At 36.4% G+C, this 16856-nt stretch overlaps 1 protein-coding gene across 1 annotated transcript in view; it reads right to left on the bottom strand.

Moving 5' to 3' along the window:
* Positions 1-679: 679 nt before the first annotated feature.
* grid1b (glutamate receptor, ionotropic, delta 1b) overlaps positions 680-16856 on the bottom strand; it is a 711417-nt gene continuing 695240 nt past the window's right edge. The window contains exons 15-16 of the mRNA XM_052102777.1: positions 13846-14086; positions 680-2797 (exon numbers count right to left, since the gene is read on the bottom strand). Of these exons, the coding sequence (XP_051958737.1) occupies positions 2381-2797; positions 13846-14086 (658 nt within the window). The 3' untranslated portion in view covers positions 680-2380. The remainder of the gene's footprint in view (positions 2798-13845; positions 14087-16856) is intronic.

Here is a 16856-nt window from a genome sequence, read left to right as displayed (position 1 = left end):
CTATATTCTGTAAAAAGGGCAAAAGAAGACAGAGATTTTTTCATTTATATCTGATGGTGTCACATTTAGTATTATTAGTTCAAAAGACTTAAACTCCTCTGAGTAACACCAAAACTTCACTGTACATTGTAGCAACACCTCCTCCTTGACCCTTCAGATGAGGCTCATGTTTATAACAATAACCTGAGGCTCTGAAAGGCTCCATATGATTAACCTGATTCAGCATTTTGCCCAAGTTTCATTTCCTTAAGGTTCCTAACTTGGGAATGCAAATAATCCAAAACATTTTCTATGAAATTCTGAAGCTATAAAATAAAGCACAAACGCACATTATGACAATAGAACATAAAGCTAACAGATTGTGTGCCGCTGTTCACTGTCTTAAGGCACACCTTGTGTCCTAACCATGTGCAACTTGACAAGTTTCTAGCGTTTAGTTCTTTGTCTGTTTGCACTAAATGTAAAACAGCTGCGAGAGGTGATACAAGAATGTTCTGTGGAATGTGATTTTAGACAGTGAAAGATATTTCACAGTGGATGTTGGACATTTCACTGGAGGTTTCCCGATTACAATCATAAAATAACTGAAACAAATCAAACCATGTAAACAATATTTCTTTATTAAAGATTAAGAAACTCCAAGCAGCATATTCATAAATAAAATAAGAGTCTTCCTTAGATGTCATGACACAGACTATGCTATGATACCATTATATTTCATGAGATATTGGAGGTAATTCTCTGAACTCAAAAGGCGCACAAGCGTAAGGCAGTGAACACACATAATCCTACAAATGACGCAGGACATCCTTACCACTGCTGTTGGCATCTCAAGCCACAGGTTGTGTTACACAGTATAATATATCACTTTGGTTCACATTAGTAACTACTTGTACATAATATAAAGGATACAACCTAATGTAGAGTAGTGAATGACAAGCATGTGCAGGGTGAAATCTCCTCAGAAACTAGTTGATGTGCTCCACACTGACAAATGTCCTTTTCTGTGTGATTTGAGGAATGTCGGAAACAGGGTATTGCGCACAGGTTAATGTATAAGGTAATTCTGGTTTAAGTCACCATGCAATTGATATTCAGAATTCATCCGAACCTCCTTATAAAAATGTTAAAATCAATATGAAGTAAGAAAAAACAAAAGCTTAGTTGACAGTAAAAAAAGGTTCTATAGGTGTGTTTGGAGTATTTAGAATTGTCAGCATGTGGTGTTAATCCAGTGGTGGGCATACCAATATTATACATACTATTTTACACCAATCACGTATTTTCATTAGAAAAAAAGATATCACAACATGTATATTATGAAAATCATTTAATGTACAAGTTTTTTATTGTCTATGTTATCAGTGTGAAGTGCACTACAGTAAAACAACAAAAAAGGCAAAAAATAAAAATAAATAAAAAACAATAACTGTACATTTACAGCTCTTTCACAAACGGTATCGATTCATCCGCCTGTTTGATATGCAACAAATTAAAGTTACAGTATACTTGTATGGTGGGTTGTGCTCATGAATAGATGGTGTCACCAGATACAAAACCATAATGATCAAACAGTTGTTTCTGTGTTGTTGCTTCGATTGAGATGGTTTCGTTTGTCTGTCACCATAAACAAATCGATACAAACACAGAAATCAGAAAACTAGTGACTTACCAAAATATCATCAAGTATTTGGCAATTTTACAATTAAGTTTGAGCAAATTTTACTATATATGTTATAAAACAAGTAATTGTATTATGTATATCAGCATTTATATTGGCCATCCTGTTCTCTAGATATCAGTATCGGCCACTGAAAAACCCATCTTAGTCAACCACTACAGGAAATGAATCAGCATTGAAATAGCCACACTGTTTGCAGGTACTGGAGAATAAATTAATGTTTCTGAGTGTAAAAGGGGTGCATAATTACGAACGCTCTGCTTTTGGGGTCCTACAATCATGTATGATAATCTAGTAAGAAAATGTGGAGAGACATCTTTTATTTCGGCACTTAGAAAACAATCACAATGAATTGGAGTCTTTACTCATAATAGAGAACAAAATTCACAAAGCCATTCAAACAGTCATTTTTTAATTATTTTTCTATGTCCTTTTTTGTTTTTAATTTGTGTTTGTAACTCAACTTCAAAAATTGAGAATATTCAAAATACAATTTACTTACTTTGCTCTTTCAGTATTTACAAATATATACAAGAAAAATGATTTTTCAATTTTTTTTTTCCGTAATAAAAATCTCCACGTACTATCTTTTTTAAACTCTTTTTACACATTTTCAGTTCCGAGCCCTGACACCCACACCTTCGCCTTCTTGTCTTCCTTTGAAAAGCAAGTACGAGGTGTCCCATGATCAAGCCAACCTTAGATGGATGTACTATGAGTGGGCTCAATAGCTTCGGGGATGGGTCCTCCTTGTACTGACTGGTAGGACATTGGCATGGGCGTCTTGCTGGGGCTCTGTCGGAACAGCCCCCCGTTCGGAGCCCTGTGTTTGCATTGGATGGAGGGCATGGTGGAACTGCTGAGAGGGAGGGTCAGGGTCCTGCCAGGGGCCAGCGTTCGGCCCACCCCACGAGCCTGCTCCGACAGGAAGGTGCTCACAGACAGGCCCGTGCCTGGGTAATCGCACACAGCTTCCCGCTGCTGGCTGGGTGGCATGCTGCCGATGTCCAGGGCAGAGATCTCGATAGATGGTGCGGGAATCTGCTTGTGCGCCATGTCCTCGTCCATAAGACTGTTCATACGCCGATGCACCTGCTCCAGGTTCACCTCCTTGTCCTACAGAGAGCGAGAGAAGAAGGGAGGGACAGAGAGGCTGAGACCTGCTCTTCCTGGACCAGCTACTCTTCTTTTAAGCTCCATGCAAGAAAGCTTAACTGCAGCGGTTTGTATTTAGTTGAGCATCTACTTAAAAGGCCAAATTAGAAGTTCAGCTACAAGAACAAAGTTTGAAAGATAATTTGTATAGAATGTGCCCCTTGAAATCAAATTTGGCCAGTGGGCATTTTAAATAATATCTCTTGAGTGAGACCAGCACTGCCATTACAGATAAAATCACCAGTGTTGTTGCCAACCTGCATTTCACAAAACACATCTACATTAAAACCTACTGCAATCAATATCATCAATAATATAGTTCCCTACACTGCAAAAAAAAAAATAAAATTATAACGTAGTATTTTACTCGTATTTTCCGGTAAAAAAATATTTAGTCGCAAGTTCCATCGTTACCAACATAATTCAACAATTTGGTGTTTCCAAAACCATTGTTCCAATGAACATTCGAAAACTGCACTCCACCTGTGGTTAGAAGTACTCTGCCGAGGCTTCAGTATCATGCATTCCATATACAGTGCATTCAGAAAATATTCAGACCCCTTAATTGTTTTCACATTTTGTTATGTTGCACTCTTATGATAAAATACTTTAAATTGTGTATTTTTTCACATGAATCTACACTCCATACCCCATAATGACAAAGCAAAAACCAGATTTTGACAACTTTGCAAATGTATTAAAAGGAAAAAGCTTAAAGTATTCAGACCCTTAACTCAGTACTGAGTTGAAGCTTTTTTGGCAGCAATTACAGGCTCAAGACTTTTTGGGTATGATGCGACAAGCTTTGCACACCTTGATTTGGGGATTTTCTGCCATTCTTCCCTGCAGATCCTCTCAAGCTCTGTCAGGTTTGATGATGACTGTTGGTGGATAGCCATTTTCAGGTCTCTCCAGAGAAGTTCAGTTGGGTTCAAGTCCTGGCTCTGGCTGGGCTACTAAAAAACATTCACAGAGTTGTCCCTAAGCAACTCTTGCATTGTCTTGGCTGTGAACATAGGGTCATTGTCCTGTTGGAAGGTGAAACTTTGGCCCAGTCTGAGGTCCTGAGCACTCTGGACCAGGTTTCCATTAAGGATATCTATGTATTTTGCTGCATTCAGCTTTCCTTCAACTCTGGCCAGTCCCCCAGTCCCTGACACTGAAAAACACCCCACAGCAGGATGCTACCACCACAATGGATGGTATTGCACAGGTGATGAGCAGTGCCTGGTTTTGGTAACCTTTCTTACCAAGGTCCTTCTCCCCCGATTGCTCAGTTTGACCAGGTGGCTAGATCTAGGAAGAGTCCTGGTTGTTCCAAACTTCTCCAATTTATGAATGATGCAGGCCGCTGTGCTCCTGGGAACCTTCAATGCAGCCCAATTTTTTTTTGTAGACTTCCCCAGATCTGTACCTTGACACAATCCTGTCTCTGAGTTCTTCAGGGTTCCTTTGACCTCATGGCTTGGTTTTTGCTCTGATGTGCATTTTCAGTAGTGAGACCTTATATAGACAGGTGTGTGACTTTCCAAATCATGTCCTATCAATTGAATTTTCCACAGGTGGACTCCAATCAGTGTAAAAACATCTCAAAGATGTTCCAGAGCTGTGGTTCCCAACCCTGTTCCTGGAAGCCCCCAACACTGCGCATTTTGTATATCTCCCTTTTCTGACACACCCAACTCCACTAATGAGCTGATGAGTTAAATAATGTTTGATTAGGGAGATATCCAAAATGTGCAGTGTTGGGTGGTCTCCAGGAACAGGACTGGGAACCACTAATCCAAAGAAATGGGATGCACCTGAGCAAAATTTCAAGTGTCATAGCAAAAAAAGCAATTACTTATTTCAATGTGATATTTAAGTTTTTTCTTTTTATACATTTGTAAAGTTATCAAAAATCTGTTTTTTGCTTCGTCATTATGGGGTATGGAGTGTAGATTGATGTGAAAAACAAAAAACTAAAACAATTTAAAGCCTTTTAGCATAAAGCTGCAACATAACAAAATGTGAAAAATGAAAGAGTCTGAATACTTTCTGAATGCAGTTTATATCCTTCATTAAATCAACACTTTGAGCACATTTACAATCACTAAAGAAAACTGCTTCTTCTGGAGTTTTTCAGAAAGCTGTGTTCTGAAACATCATTTAAACATGAAAGCAGCCTTTATTAATTTGTTTTAGGGATTAAAAGCTGTTAGGAGAAAGCACTTCAACACAGAGAACACGGTTTATGTGTTAATGCATAAGTGAAGTACATATATGTTTTTGAACAGAGCACATGTGCATATGTGCTCAAGTACATCTGGGGAACCCCTGAAGTCTGATGTAGAGGGCAGCACCACCAATGCAGCGCAATGTATCTGCAACATTACACGCCGCTCTAGTGTCTTTAGTGTCTTTAATGGCTTTATCGCACTAAATAGCATTATGGTGTATGTGTGAATAATCTTTTTTAATTTGATATCCATTTGATATCTGGATAACATTTTACTCCACCCTTATGTGATATCATTAACGACAGCTGTATATTGTTGAGCCAACGTGGTTCGAATAATGGATGTGCAACATAGTTACTATGATTTTGGGAAACAGCCATGACTATCTTGTTCATTTCTCCAACAATGTATTGTACTGTGGTGGTTAAGCAGTAAGTTATGTTTTTGTATGGGAAATGCACCCCTGGTTAGCAGTGTTGGGTATAATCTTATTACAAGGTAATTTGTTAATGTAATTTAATTACTTTTTAGTCAGAAAGTAGTGTAACATTACATTTTACATTTGTGTAATCAGATTATAGTTACTGACTTTCAGTTAGGTAAATTACTTTTAATTATGTTACAAGGATTAAAGATTTCTAAAGTAATATTTATGTATAATACATTTAAAAAAAAATTTTGTATTGGCATTTACTTTTGAGAACAACTTCACTTGTTGGAGAGTTATTGGACGGGGAGGAAGAATATGTCTATCATTGTGATAAGATACTGACCCAGCATTGTGAAGGATATCAATATAGAGGCGGTAATAACTTTTCTGATTAAAAGATGGACAGCTACATTTTTCAAAAAGGTTAAACATATTTAAACATTTGTCAAAATCAGTAGTCAAGCTGGAAGGAGTTACTAATTAACAAATGATATAAATTTCACCCTTTTATGCATATTGTTATAACTGCATATAAATGATTTATAATGCAATTGTAAATTAGTAATGAATAAATCCCTTTATAATTCCTTAAATGGAATATTATTGTAAAGAGTTACCATTGCAAATCATAAAATGTGCACATCAATTAGATGTGGTGTTTGTATGAACTGTTTTGTGTCCAACTGAATCTCTATATCTCTCATTTGTCAAATCATACAAATATTGCATATTAGAGAATATGTGGAAAAGGCTGCTTTAATGGAACAAAAAAGCATTGAATGCAAATATGTGGGACCCAACTTTTATAATTAAGTCCTGACAATATATGGAATAATGCAACAGAACTACAGCTTGGCTCCAGAGTCCACTGCCACAGAAACGATACACAATGTTACTCACAATTATTTCTTAAGATTTGAAAACATCCTCAAACAATAAGATTTATGAAGCACTGCAGCATAAGACATAAGACACATGGGAGAGTAATAATAGTTTGGAAGGGTTGGGCAGGAGTTAGGGCTGGAATTGCAAAGCAATTGCACTGGGTAAATTAGTCTGTCACGTTTGAAGCAGACTTTTCATTACAGAGATTTCCAAGGGGGAAACATGCCTCCACACATTTCTTGCAATGTCTAAATCCTATTTGTCTTATCTAATGAATGGGTGAGATTTTAAGGTATAATGAAGTATGATGTAATCCATGCAAAAATGAAGATGATAAGAAACAATACTAAGCCAAAACTACAAAGTTTTTATAACAACTCTGTATAAACGCAGACTGTTAACGAAGGAAAATGCCTCCTCAAATAATCACACTCAACCATGTATTTTCCCTAAATTAAAGTTGACCTTCACTGCTTCCGACAAACAATAGAACAGAAGTCATTCATTTCCAATTATAAGTCTCTTTGGGGATGCCAGATTTTTGGCTCCAATTAAAGTTTTGGAGGCATTGAAATATTATTATCAGTGTTGGGTAGTACTTAAACTAATATTAGCGATGCTACTTCAGATGGTAGTCAACCACAATAGGCCTAGTACCAAGTTTATTCTAGAATTATTATCAAATGAAATATTATTAAATATTTGAATAATCAATTTTACATTACATGATTAGGCTGGAAGTATTGTGACCACATTATAATAAATGTTCCTAATTTAATACAATTTTTCGTTTATCTGAGCAGTACAAGACTTTTCCTCCATTTGCCATTTGAACATAAAAAAAAAAAAAAAGAATTGGGCTTGATTCAATAAGTCATATTCATAGTCAAAATTGACAGAGCATTGAAAATGAATGGGAAAGACCAAAACATATATATATTTTTAAATATATATATATATATATATATATATATATATATATATATATATATATATATATATATATATATATCAAATACAATTAATAAAACATAATATGTATGTGGATGCCTGGTTGCCAGTTGACTGGCTAGTGTAATATATTTATTGTGTGGTAACCGTTTTATAAAAGCAATAAGGCACTCATGGCCATGCCATATTTTGAATACAGTCACGGCTAAAGGGGGCTCCGCTTCACATTGTGCCTAAAAACGCCTTTCAGCCACGACTGTTTTCACAATATAGCACGGCTTTTCGTACCTTATTGTTTATGTAAAGAACACAACGATTATCATTAACATTGTTTGAAGGTGAAGTGCGTTGTTTCTATGCCACTAGCATCACCAAACAGAATTGCAAAAATAATCAAAGATGGTAAACTTGCTTGCTTGTAAAATTTTCTCTTGTGCTATGACTACAATCAACAATGCTTTATGTACAAATGTAATGTACATCACAACTGTCGCAAGAGGCTGAATTGCAACAGTCATATCTAGAGATCACAGACAGTGAAAAGAGACCTAGCATGCAATTTATCACTGCAAACTTATGTACCGCTGGTGAAGATAACCGTATTGAGTCACAACATTGAGTCTTATAGGAGATAGAGGTTCTTGGTAAGATTTTTTATTGTTTCAAAGTGTGAAGGGTCCTATTATGGTTGTGATGTTGTGAATTCACTGCTAGTTACACATATAAATGAGGGAATCATTTAAGCTTTGAGATCTGAACTGCAGGGCATGTAATGTAATTCCTTCGAGTTAAGTCTGTTATTTTCCTGGTAATTTTAATTTTAATATCACTATATATCGTATACTGTATATTATAAATGTTTTATTGTTGTACTTTTATTGTGTGAGTAGTGTCATGTTGTTGTATTTAACCTGTGAAGCACCTTGGTCAACTTTGGTTGTTTTAAGTGTGCTATATATAAATAAAATTGATTGATTGATTGATTGATAATACATTATTTGGGTTTAATTATACCCGTGGAATCATGTGTCTTTTAGCGTCATCTATGTCAACATCTGGATCGAGTTAATTAAAAATTGAGAATTCTCACTCATCAACAAAATCCAACCTTTTGATTTTAACAGTTTGTAAAACTTCTCGGTTCAGACATTTGATACAAGATGTCATTGGAGACTTTTCACTGTAATAGTGAAGTCACTATTTTGGGATACATTTTCATAATTTGGCAACACTTCATATTAATGTTCCCATTTTTAAGGGTTTAAAAAGGGTTTCATTAATGACTAATAAGGATGTCCGGTATCGGATCAGCTACTGTGCTCATGTACTCGTAAAAATGCTATTGTGATTATTAAACTACAAAGGCTTTGATTTAATGAAATATATATACAGTCTGCATGTGCTTCATACTTCAAAGGGAATGTGTGATGAAGATGAGAGAGAATAGAGCTTATTAACTTTGACGTGTACAGCACATACAGACTATGTATTTAATTTAATCACAGACTTTTGTAATAAATAATGATAATAATACATCAATAGAAATTCTATAAAGCAGCTCACATCTTTGATGCTCTGTTGTGCAGCACATTATTTAACCAAAAATGACTCCAATATTATATTTTGGATTGTGCTGTGAGATTCTGTATAAAAGCACTTCTGCTTCTATTAATGGAAAAGAACTTACCCTTTCAATTTACAAAACAATTCTTATTGATAGACAGCCTTTACAGATTGGTTTTTATGTTTAATAATTTTAATCATCTTTATTTCTCTGTGAATTTTGACCATTTGACAATGTGAGCATTCAAAATGTATTACTGTTTTCATTTTTTTTGGATAGTGTCTTTTGAGTTAAAGTTAATAAAATCAAAAAAGTCTTCAGGTCAACTCACTTGGTTTTGTTTATTTAGTTATTGTTTTTATATACTTTTTTGGGATTTTTGTATAATTTTGTGACAGCTAAAAATGTATTTTTTTGATGAAGTCTTTTGAGTAACCATTGCTGAAACATAATAAAGACGCTGTCCTCTCACAGTATTATATTTGAAAAGTGCAACAAAATACAAAAAAGCAAAAAAAACATAGGAGCACAATAGAGAAAGTATCAGTACTTGTACTAAGTCTCCAAAAAATGGTATCAGGACATCCCTACTAATAATTCATTTACAAATGCATTATAACAACATGCATAAAAAAGGTGACTTTTTTTCTGCAATACCCGCCAACAGTGAGCCATAGCTTGCATGTTATAAATGCTTAATAATAATTATTTAAAATTAGTAACCTATGAAAATATGGACACCTGTGAAGCATTTATGGAGTTGCCAACATTATACAGCTTTATTATGTGAAATATGCTGTGAATGAGCAGGCAGACCTGAAAAGTGTTTAAATAAATAGGACTTGGTAAAACTATTCTTTTGACATCAACTTGACAAGGAAAGTGACATCACAAGTGAGTCAAGACATTAAAGTAATTAATATAAACACAGCGGGTAGTAGCAAAATGACAATCTCTCCTTTTATTCTCACTTTAATGGTTTCTGCATTGTGACATAAATCATGAATTGCTCAATAAATGCTCACTTTTATAAGTATTGCATGACCTTTTTATTCATGTTGATTTACTGTAACTGCATAAGAATGAGTTATCATGCATTTGCAAATGTTTTTTAGTCATTATTGAAACCCTTTATAAACCCTTAACAAAGGGAACATTAATGTAAAGGATTAACCATAATTAAAATAAATGCATGTTGACCTCTGTTTGAAGGTATGTGCCATGCATCATTTTAAAAGCAATTTTAATGTAGTTACTATGCATACATACCTCACTGATTCATTAAACACACCCACACTAATGAGATCATGGTCAACAACAAAACTTCATTGCTCAACAAATTAACTGCACCAATTAAATAGCAGTTTTTATGCCAATTTTGACTGAACTTGAAAATGCGTTTAACCCTGTTGAAAAGACCAGCATTCCTGGTTGCCAGCACATTTTGGGTTTTGGATGCTGGTTTGCCCCACTAGGTTTCTTCACTATTTAACAATAAATGATTCCATGGTCAGACAGATTCACAAGACCAAAAACTGGAAATTTATGTTGGTCTTCTCAGCAGGAAATATGGGAAGTATCATTCTAAACCCAACGCAACAACTAAAAAGTGGATCTGCTAAATGAGACTAAACAAAATATAATGAAAACTAAAAGAAACTAAGACAGAATTCTTACATGTTAGATGGCTACTATATCTGGTCCTCATAATTCAGCCAATCACAGAAGAGGCCTACGAAACTATTCTAACCTGTGTCAATAGTTTCTGCTTCATCCCAGTCTCTCTGTCTGTCTGTCCAAATGTCATTGCTCTCCTCCGATGAAGCAGTAGCAATATCATTATATGTCAATGGACCAGAAACCCTTGCCACTCTGTAATCCTTAGTAACCTGCATGAGATCATAAACAAATGAAGAGTACATGGAAGAAAGTATAGAGAAATAAATCCAGAAAGCTTGCGTACATTGACATATAATTGCAACTGGATGTCACACAGTATATTTCTAGGGATTATTGACTGTTGGGCATTTGATTTTAGGGTGGCTCGTACTTGTTCTTTGGTGTAACTGAGCAGCCAGACACATGCAAGCACCCGATTTGCCCACACTTTAATTTACGGATCCACGTCAACACTTTTCCAGTCTATTACATACATTTCTCATTGGCAGTGGAAGATGTTTTTTTAAAGAGAAGTAATAATGTGATCTAATTATTCCGATTTTTAGGATTGGGTAAATTTGAACAGAACGGCAACTGGGCACTTAACTGCCACAATGAAAGAGCACTTATACAATAAAGTGTTGTCCAAAACTGAACAGATAGAAGAGCATATTAAAAACAAAATAGATGCTCCTTTAAAGATTTGTTGAATTTTAGAATTGTCTGTTTTAGAGTATTGGGAACCATTTTAACTGTTAAGCCTATGCCAAGGGGCATAGTGATTTGCATATGGTGTTTCTAGCCCGATCTCATGAATTGTGTGACTGTGGCCATTTTTTGCAGAATGACATTATGTGGTTCATTACACATATTGCAACAGTTCCGAGGTGAAATGTCCACTTTGCGGTGCTTAAAGTAAGTTTGAGTTTTTTTAGGTTAATGTTCAATTGAGTTTTAAATCAACAAAACTGGCGTCCCTACCCTAAACCTTTAAACTAAACCTAACCAATAGTGTTAGAAAAGAAAAATGTGAGATGAAAAACACAACCACGTCATCTTGTGGTGCTTAAATGACAATTCCGGCTCATGTGTCGACTCAAGTGCTCTTCGGGACTCTTACATTACATCTATGCATTTGGCAGACACTTTTTTTCAAAGTGACTTAAAATGCACTTATTACAGGGAAAATCCCCCCGGAGCAACCTGGAGTTAAGTGCCTTACTCAAGGACACATTGGTGGTGGACGTGGGGATTGAACCAGCAACCTTTTCTGTGCTTTAGCCCACTACGCCTTACACGTACGTCCTTTACATCACAAGTGCAATGCTCTACAATGCAATTTGATCACACTCAAACAAGCTTGTAAATGTAGTTGGTTATGTAATGAAAACATTAAAATGAGTCATACACAGGGTTGGGAGGGTTCATTTTAAAATGTATTCCACTACAGATCACATAATACATGCTGTAAAATGTCATTTATAATGTATTCTGTTAGATTACACAAGGTCAGTAATGTATTCTAAATACTTTGGATTACTTCTTCAGCACTGGTAGATTTTTTTCACTTGTTTTGTCTATAAAAACTCTGCCAGTACAGTAAGACAAAATACACACGTTAAAAATATATTCTCTGAAAAACCCAAATATCTTACGCAGTGCTGTTTCTAAAACAAGATCAATCAAATTTATTTTATCTTAAGGATTTTTAGATATTTTTACAGGAAAACAATACAAAAATGATCAAGAGTATGATTTTTGCCCTAATATCAAAGGTCTTTCTAGAAAAAAAGGAAATTATAATCTAACGTGAATTTTCTTGATAAATAAATCTGATGGTGTCTCGTAACATGTGCATGTAAATGGCTAGAAAAAGCATTTTATCTTAGCGTAAAGCTGACAATATACATAAGTTTTATTTCTATTTCTTCTGCTTCAAACTTACTTCAAACTTACTTCTCTGTCTGCTCGTATGAATGTAACACATCATAAGAAAGTGTTCAAATGCACTTTAGATCACATCATTTATATGTATAAATGTTTTCCATCTGAAAAGACTAAATATTAAATGAAACAAATCAAAAGTAATCAAAATACATTTTGAATGTAACTGTATTCTAATTACCAGTTATTAAAATTGTAACTGTAGTGGAATACAGTTACTTATATTTTGTATTTTAAATATGTAATCCCGTTACATGTAATCCGTTACTCCCCAACCCTGGTCATGCACTACAGTAAAAGTGTTTAGATGTCATAAGATAGCATTGTGTGAGGAACAGGGGGAGAAGTATGTGTTTATGAACTGATAATTTGCCTTTTCTTTCGTGATTTGAGTGAAATTGAATAAAATGTGTTGTTGTTGTTGTTGTTGTAGTGCTTCTAGTGTTCATTTCACCAGGAAACTGCCACGATACGTACAAAAAAACGATGCAGGTTAGGTATTTGAGGTATTTTTATGATGTACTTTTGAGCTAAAAATGTCTGGAAGGCATTTGATTATTCAAATGATTTGGCATAATAGAGTAACATGATTAAATCTCAGTAAATACAGTAACTCTTTTCATTCAAAGAGACTTGTAAGTAGTGCAATCATGAAGCTCAGTTCCAAAACCTTACTAGGCAGCATTTTAATGAATCCTACAGTAGGTGACCAGTCTGATAGCTGTTCAAAAGATGGTACAAGACCAAGGCAGCATTGCATGTATCCTTCACGAAGAAAGCAAAAAGATGCATCTAAGATGACAGACATGTTGAGAGAAATTTGTGTGGAAAAAGTGTGACCCCGCGTCCACATGCGTGGACATTGTATTTTGGCTTTGCTATACGCAATGCATAATTTAATTTCATTTAAACTGACTGATTTCAGTTCAGGAGACTCTAAGAAAAGAGTTAAACTTTCGATGTACAAAACATGTGACAAAACAACATGGCAGCGATCGCAGAGGAGTTTGTTGATAAGAAAGAAGCTGCCTTAGAAAGAACCTGCCAATGTAAATAGCAGCTTAAAAGGTTTTGGAAATGAGCAAATGTGTTTACAGCCCCTGAAAATGCTTAAACCACCACAAACGATGTAAAATGACAGATGATTAGTAAAAAGTGACACGGCCTGCTTCATCAAGGGCATATTTCATGTTTAGTGAGCGAAGGGGGGACCAACTTTGATTTCATCAGGGCACACCTATAACTCAGTGTACTGGAGCTCGACTAAATCGGGGCTCGCGTCTGCTGCAGAATCCTTAAAGTAGAGTGTGGTAGTGTCGTCGCCCTGCTCTGTCTTCCGCACCCTGAGCTCGGTCACCTCTTTCGGCTGCTCTTGCCGGCAGCGGTTGCTGTTCCACCACATCTCCAGCGCGGCCACCAGACAGGCCAGCAGGAGCCCCGCGGCGAGGATGCAGAAGACGCCAGCGAAGCTGTGAAGTTTGAGGGAGCGGCCGTCCGGCTGGGCGTTACTGTGGCTGTCGAGGTCGCAGCGGCCCGTCCGAGGCCACCACTTCTGCTTTAACACATCCAGATCTCCTTTCTCTTGCAGCTCCAGAATCCTGCAAGTTATGAAAGAATAACAAACAACACAGTATGATTTGTATTTGAAGTATTGTATCTAGTTCCTCTCAGGTCTCTATGACAGTTTTAGGCTCTTTAACCACTTTCTCTGTGCTGCATATTTTGGCTACCACTTGCAATTTTTCATACCAAAATTGTAAAGCTCTCCTTACAATACAATGGACTGCTTGCAAAATATTGCCCCCCCCCCAAAAGAGATTTTATTACCTACAATTACAATAAATAGATATGAAATGCAGGCTGCGCTCTAATTCACACTCGTCGTGTGCTCGTCCATAGACATTCAGTCTATTCTGTGATCCCACACACCTTTCCCAATATTTCGTCATATATCCCACCTCTGAGTGGACTAAAAATGTTATACCGGTGCTGTTGGGAAGCTGAGATCCTCAGTTCTGCAATGATGTACTGTATGTGTGTGTGTATATACAGTGAGGAAAATAAGTATTTGAACACCCTGCTATTTTGCAAGTTCTCCCACTTGGAAATCATGGAGGGGTCTGAAATTGTCATCGTAGGTGCATGTCCACTGTGAGAGACATAATCTAAAAAACAAAATCCAGAAATCACAATGTATGATTCTTTAACTATTTATTTGTATGATACAGCTGCAAATAAGTATTTGAACACATGTCTATCAGCTAGAATTCTGACCCTCAAAGACCTGTTAGTCTGCCTTTAAAATGTCCACCTCCACTCCATTTATTATCCTAAATTAGATGCACCTGTTTGAGGTCGTTAGCTGCATAAAGACACCTGTCCACCCCATACAATCAGTAAGAATCCAACTACTAACATGGCCAAGACCAAAGAGCTGTCCAAAGACACTAGAGACAAAATTGTACACCTCCACAAGGCTGGAAAGGGCTACGGGAAATTGCCAAGCAGCTTGGTGAAAAAAGGTCCACTGTTGGAGCAATCATTAGAAAATGGAAGAAGCTAAACATGACTGTCAATCTCCCTCGGACTGGGGCTCCATGCAAGATCTCACCTCGTGGGGTCTCAATGATCCTAAGAAAGGTGAGAAATCAGCCCAGAACTACACGGGAGGAGCTGGTCAATGACCTGAAAAGAGCTGGGACCACCGTTTCCAAGGTTACTGTTGGTAATACACTAAGACGTCATGGTTTGAAATCATGCATGGCACGGAAGGTTCCCCTGCTTAAACCAGCACATGTCAAGGCCCGTCTTAAGTTTGCCAATGACCATTTGGATGATCCAGAGGAGTCATGGGAGAAAGTCATGTGGTCAGATGAGACCAAAATAGAACTTTTTGGTCATAATTCCACTAACCGTGTTTGGAGGAAGAAGAATGATGAGTACCATCCCAAGAACACCATCCCTACTGTGAAGCATGGGGGTGGTAGCATCATGCTTTGGGTGTGTTTTTCTGCACATGGGACATGGCGACTGCACTGTATTAAGGAGAAGATGACAGTGGCCATGTATTGCGAGATTTTGGGGAACAACCTCCTTCCCTCAGTTAGAGCATTGAAGATGGGTCGAGGCTGGTTCTTCCAACATGACAATGACCCGAAGCACACAGCCAGGATAACCAAGGAGTGGCTCTGTAAGAAGCATATCAAGGTTCTGGCGTGGCCTAGCCAGTCTCCAGACCTAAACCCAATAGAGAATCTTTGGAGGGAGCTCAAACTCCGTGTTTCTCAGCGACAGCCCATAAACCTGACTGATCTAGAGAAGATCTGTGTGGAGGAGTGGGCCAAAATCCCTCCTGCAGTGTGTGCAAATCTGGTGAAAAACTACAGGAAACGTTTAATTGCAAACAAAGGCTACTGTACCAAATATTAACATTGATTTTCTCGGGTGTTCAAATACTTATTTGCAGCTGTATCATACAAATAAATAGTTAAAAAATCATACATTGTGATTTTCTGGATTTTGTTTTTTAGATTATGTCTCTCACAGTGGACATGCACCTACGATGACAATTTCAGACCCCTCCATGATTTCCAAGTGGGAGAACTTGCAAAATAGCAGGGTGTTCAAATACTTATTTTCCTCACTGTATATATATATATATATATATATATATATATATATATATATATATATATATATATATATATATATATATACATATACAGTATATTAGTCATCAGCAGAAATGGTAGAGAACATATTTGTACATTTAGCAGATTATTTAGCTTTTTCTGCTGGACTGCATATTTTGTTCTGGACATCTGAGAAATAACATTGGATTATTTACCCAAACAAGCTCACAGACAAGTAGAAAATGGCTTCTTTTAAAGAAAACAGCCTAAGGTAAATGCTGATAAGAGTTTGTGGCTACTTGGTACTTACAGGAGCAGTTATCACAGCAGACATGATATGTTTGTCTTTTTTTGTCTTACAGAGATCATATTTCTCTTTGCATAATCACATTCTTGAGAATGAAAGCTTTCATTTCATATGAGAATGCCCCTCCCCCCACAGGTAATTAGGAAATGACATTATTTCCTCCAAGCATAACAAATTTCAACTAATGTCAACTTAAATGTTTATTACTTTGATAAAAAACAACAACACATACATTATATATATATATATATATATATATATATATATATATATATATATACATACACTGACATGGAAGGTCAGGTCATGTTTAAGCAGAGGAAAAGGTTAGAACAATGTGCCTCTGTTGTCAAGGAATGGCACATCAACAATAATACAGCTGTTTCACTTTCTGCAATGAAAACCATCACAAAAGGAGACATGTAAGAG

The sequence above is a fragment of the Xyrauchen texanus genome, chromosome 33 (assembly GCF_025860055.1).
Source record: "Xyrauchen texanus isolate HMW12.3.18 chromosome 33, RBS_HiC_50CHRs, whole genome shotgun sequence".
Taxonomy (NCBI): Eukaryota; Metazoa; Chordata; class Actinopteri; order Cypriniformes; family Catostomidae; genus Xyrauchen; species Xyrauchen texanus.
The sequence above is the reverse complement of the archived record's forward strand: the minus strand, read 5'-3'. Positions and strand labels throughout refer to the sequence as shown.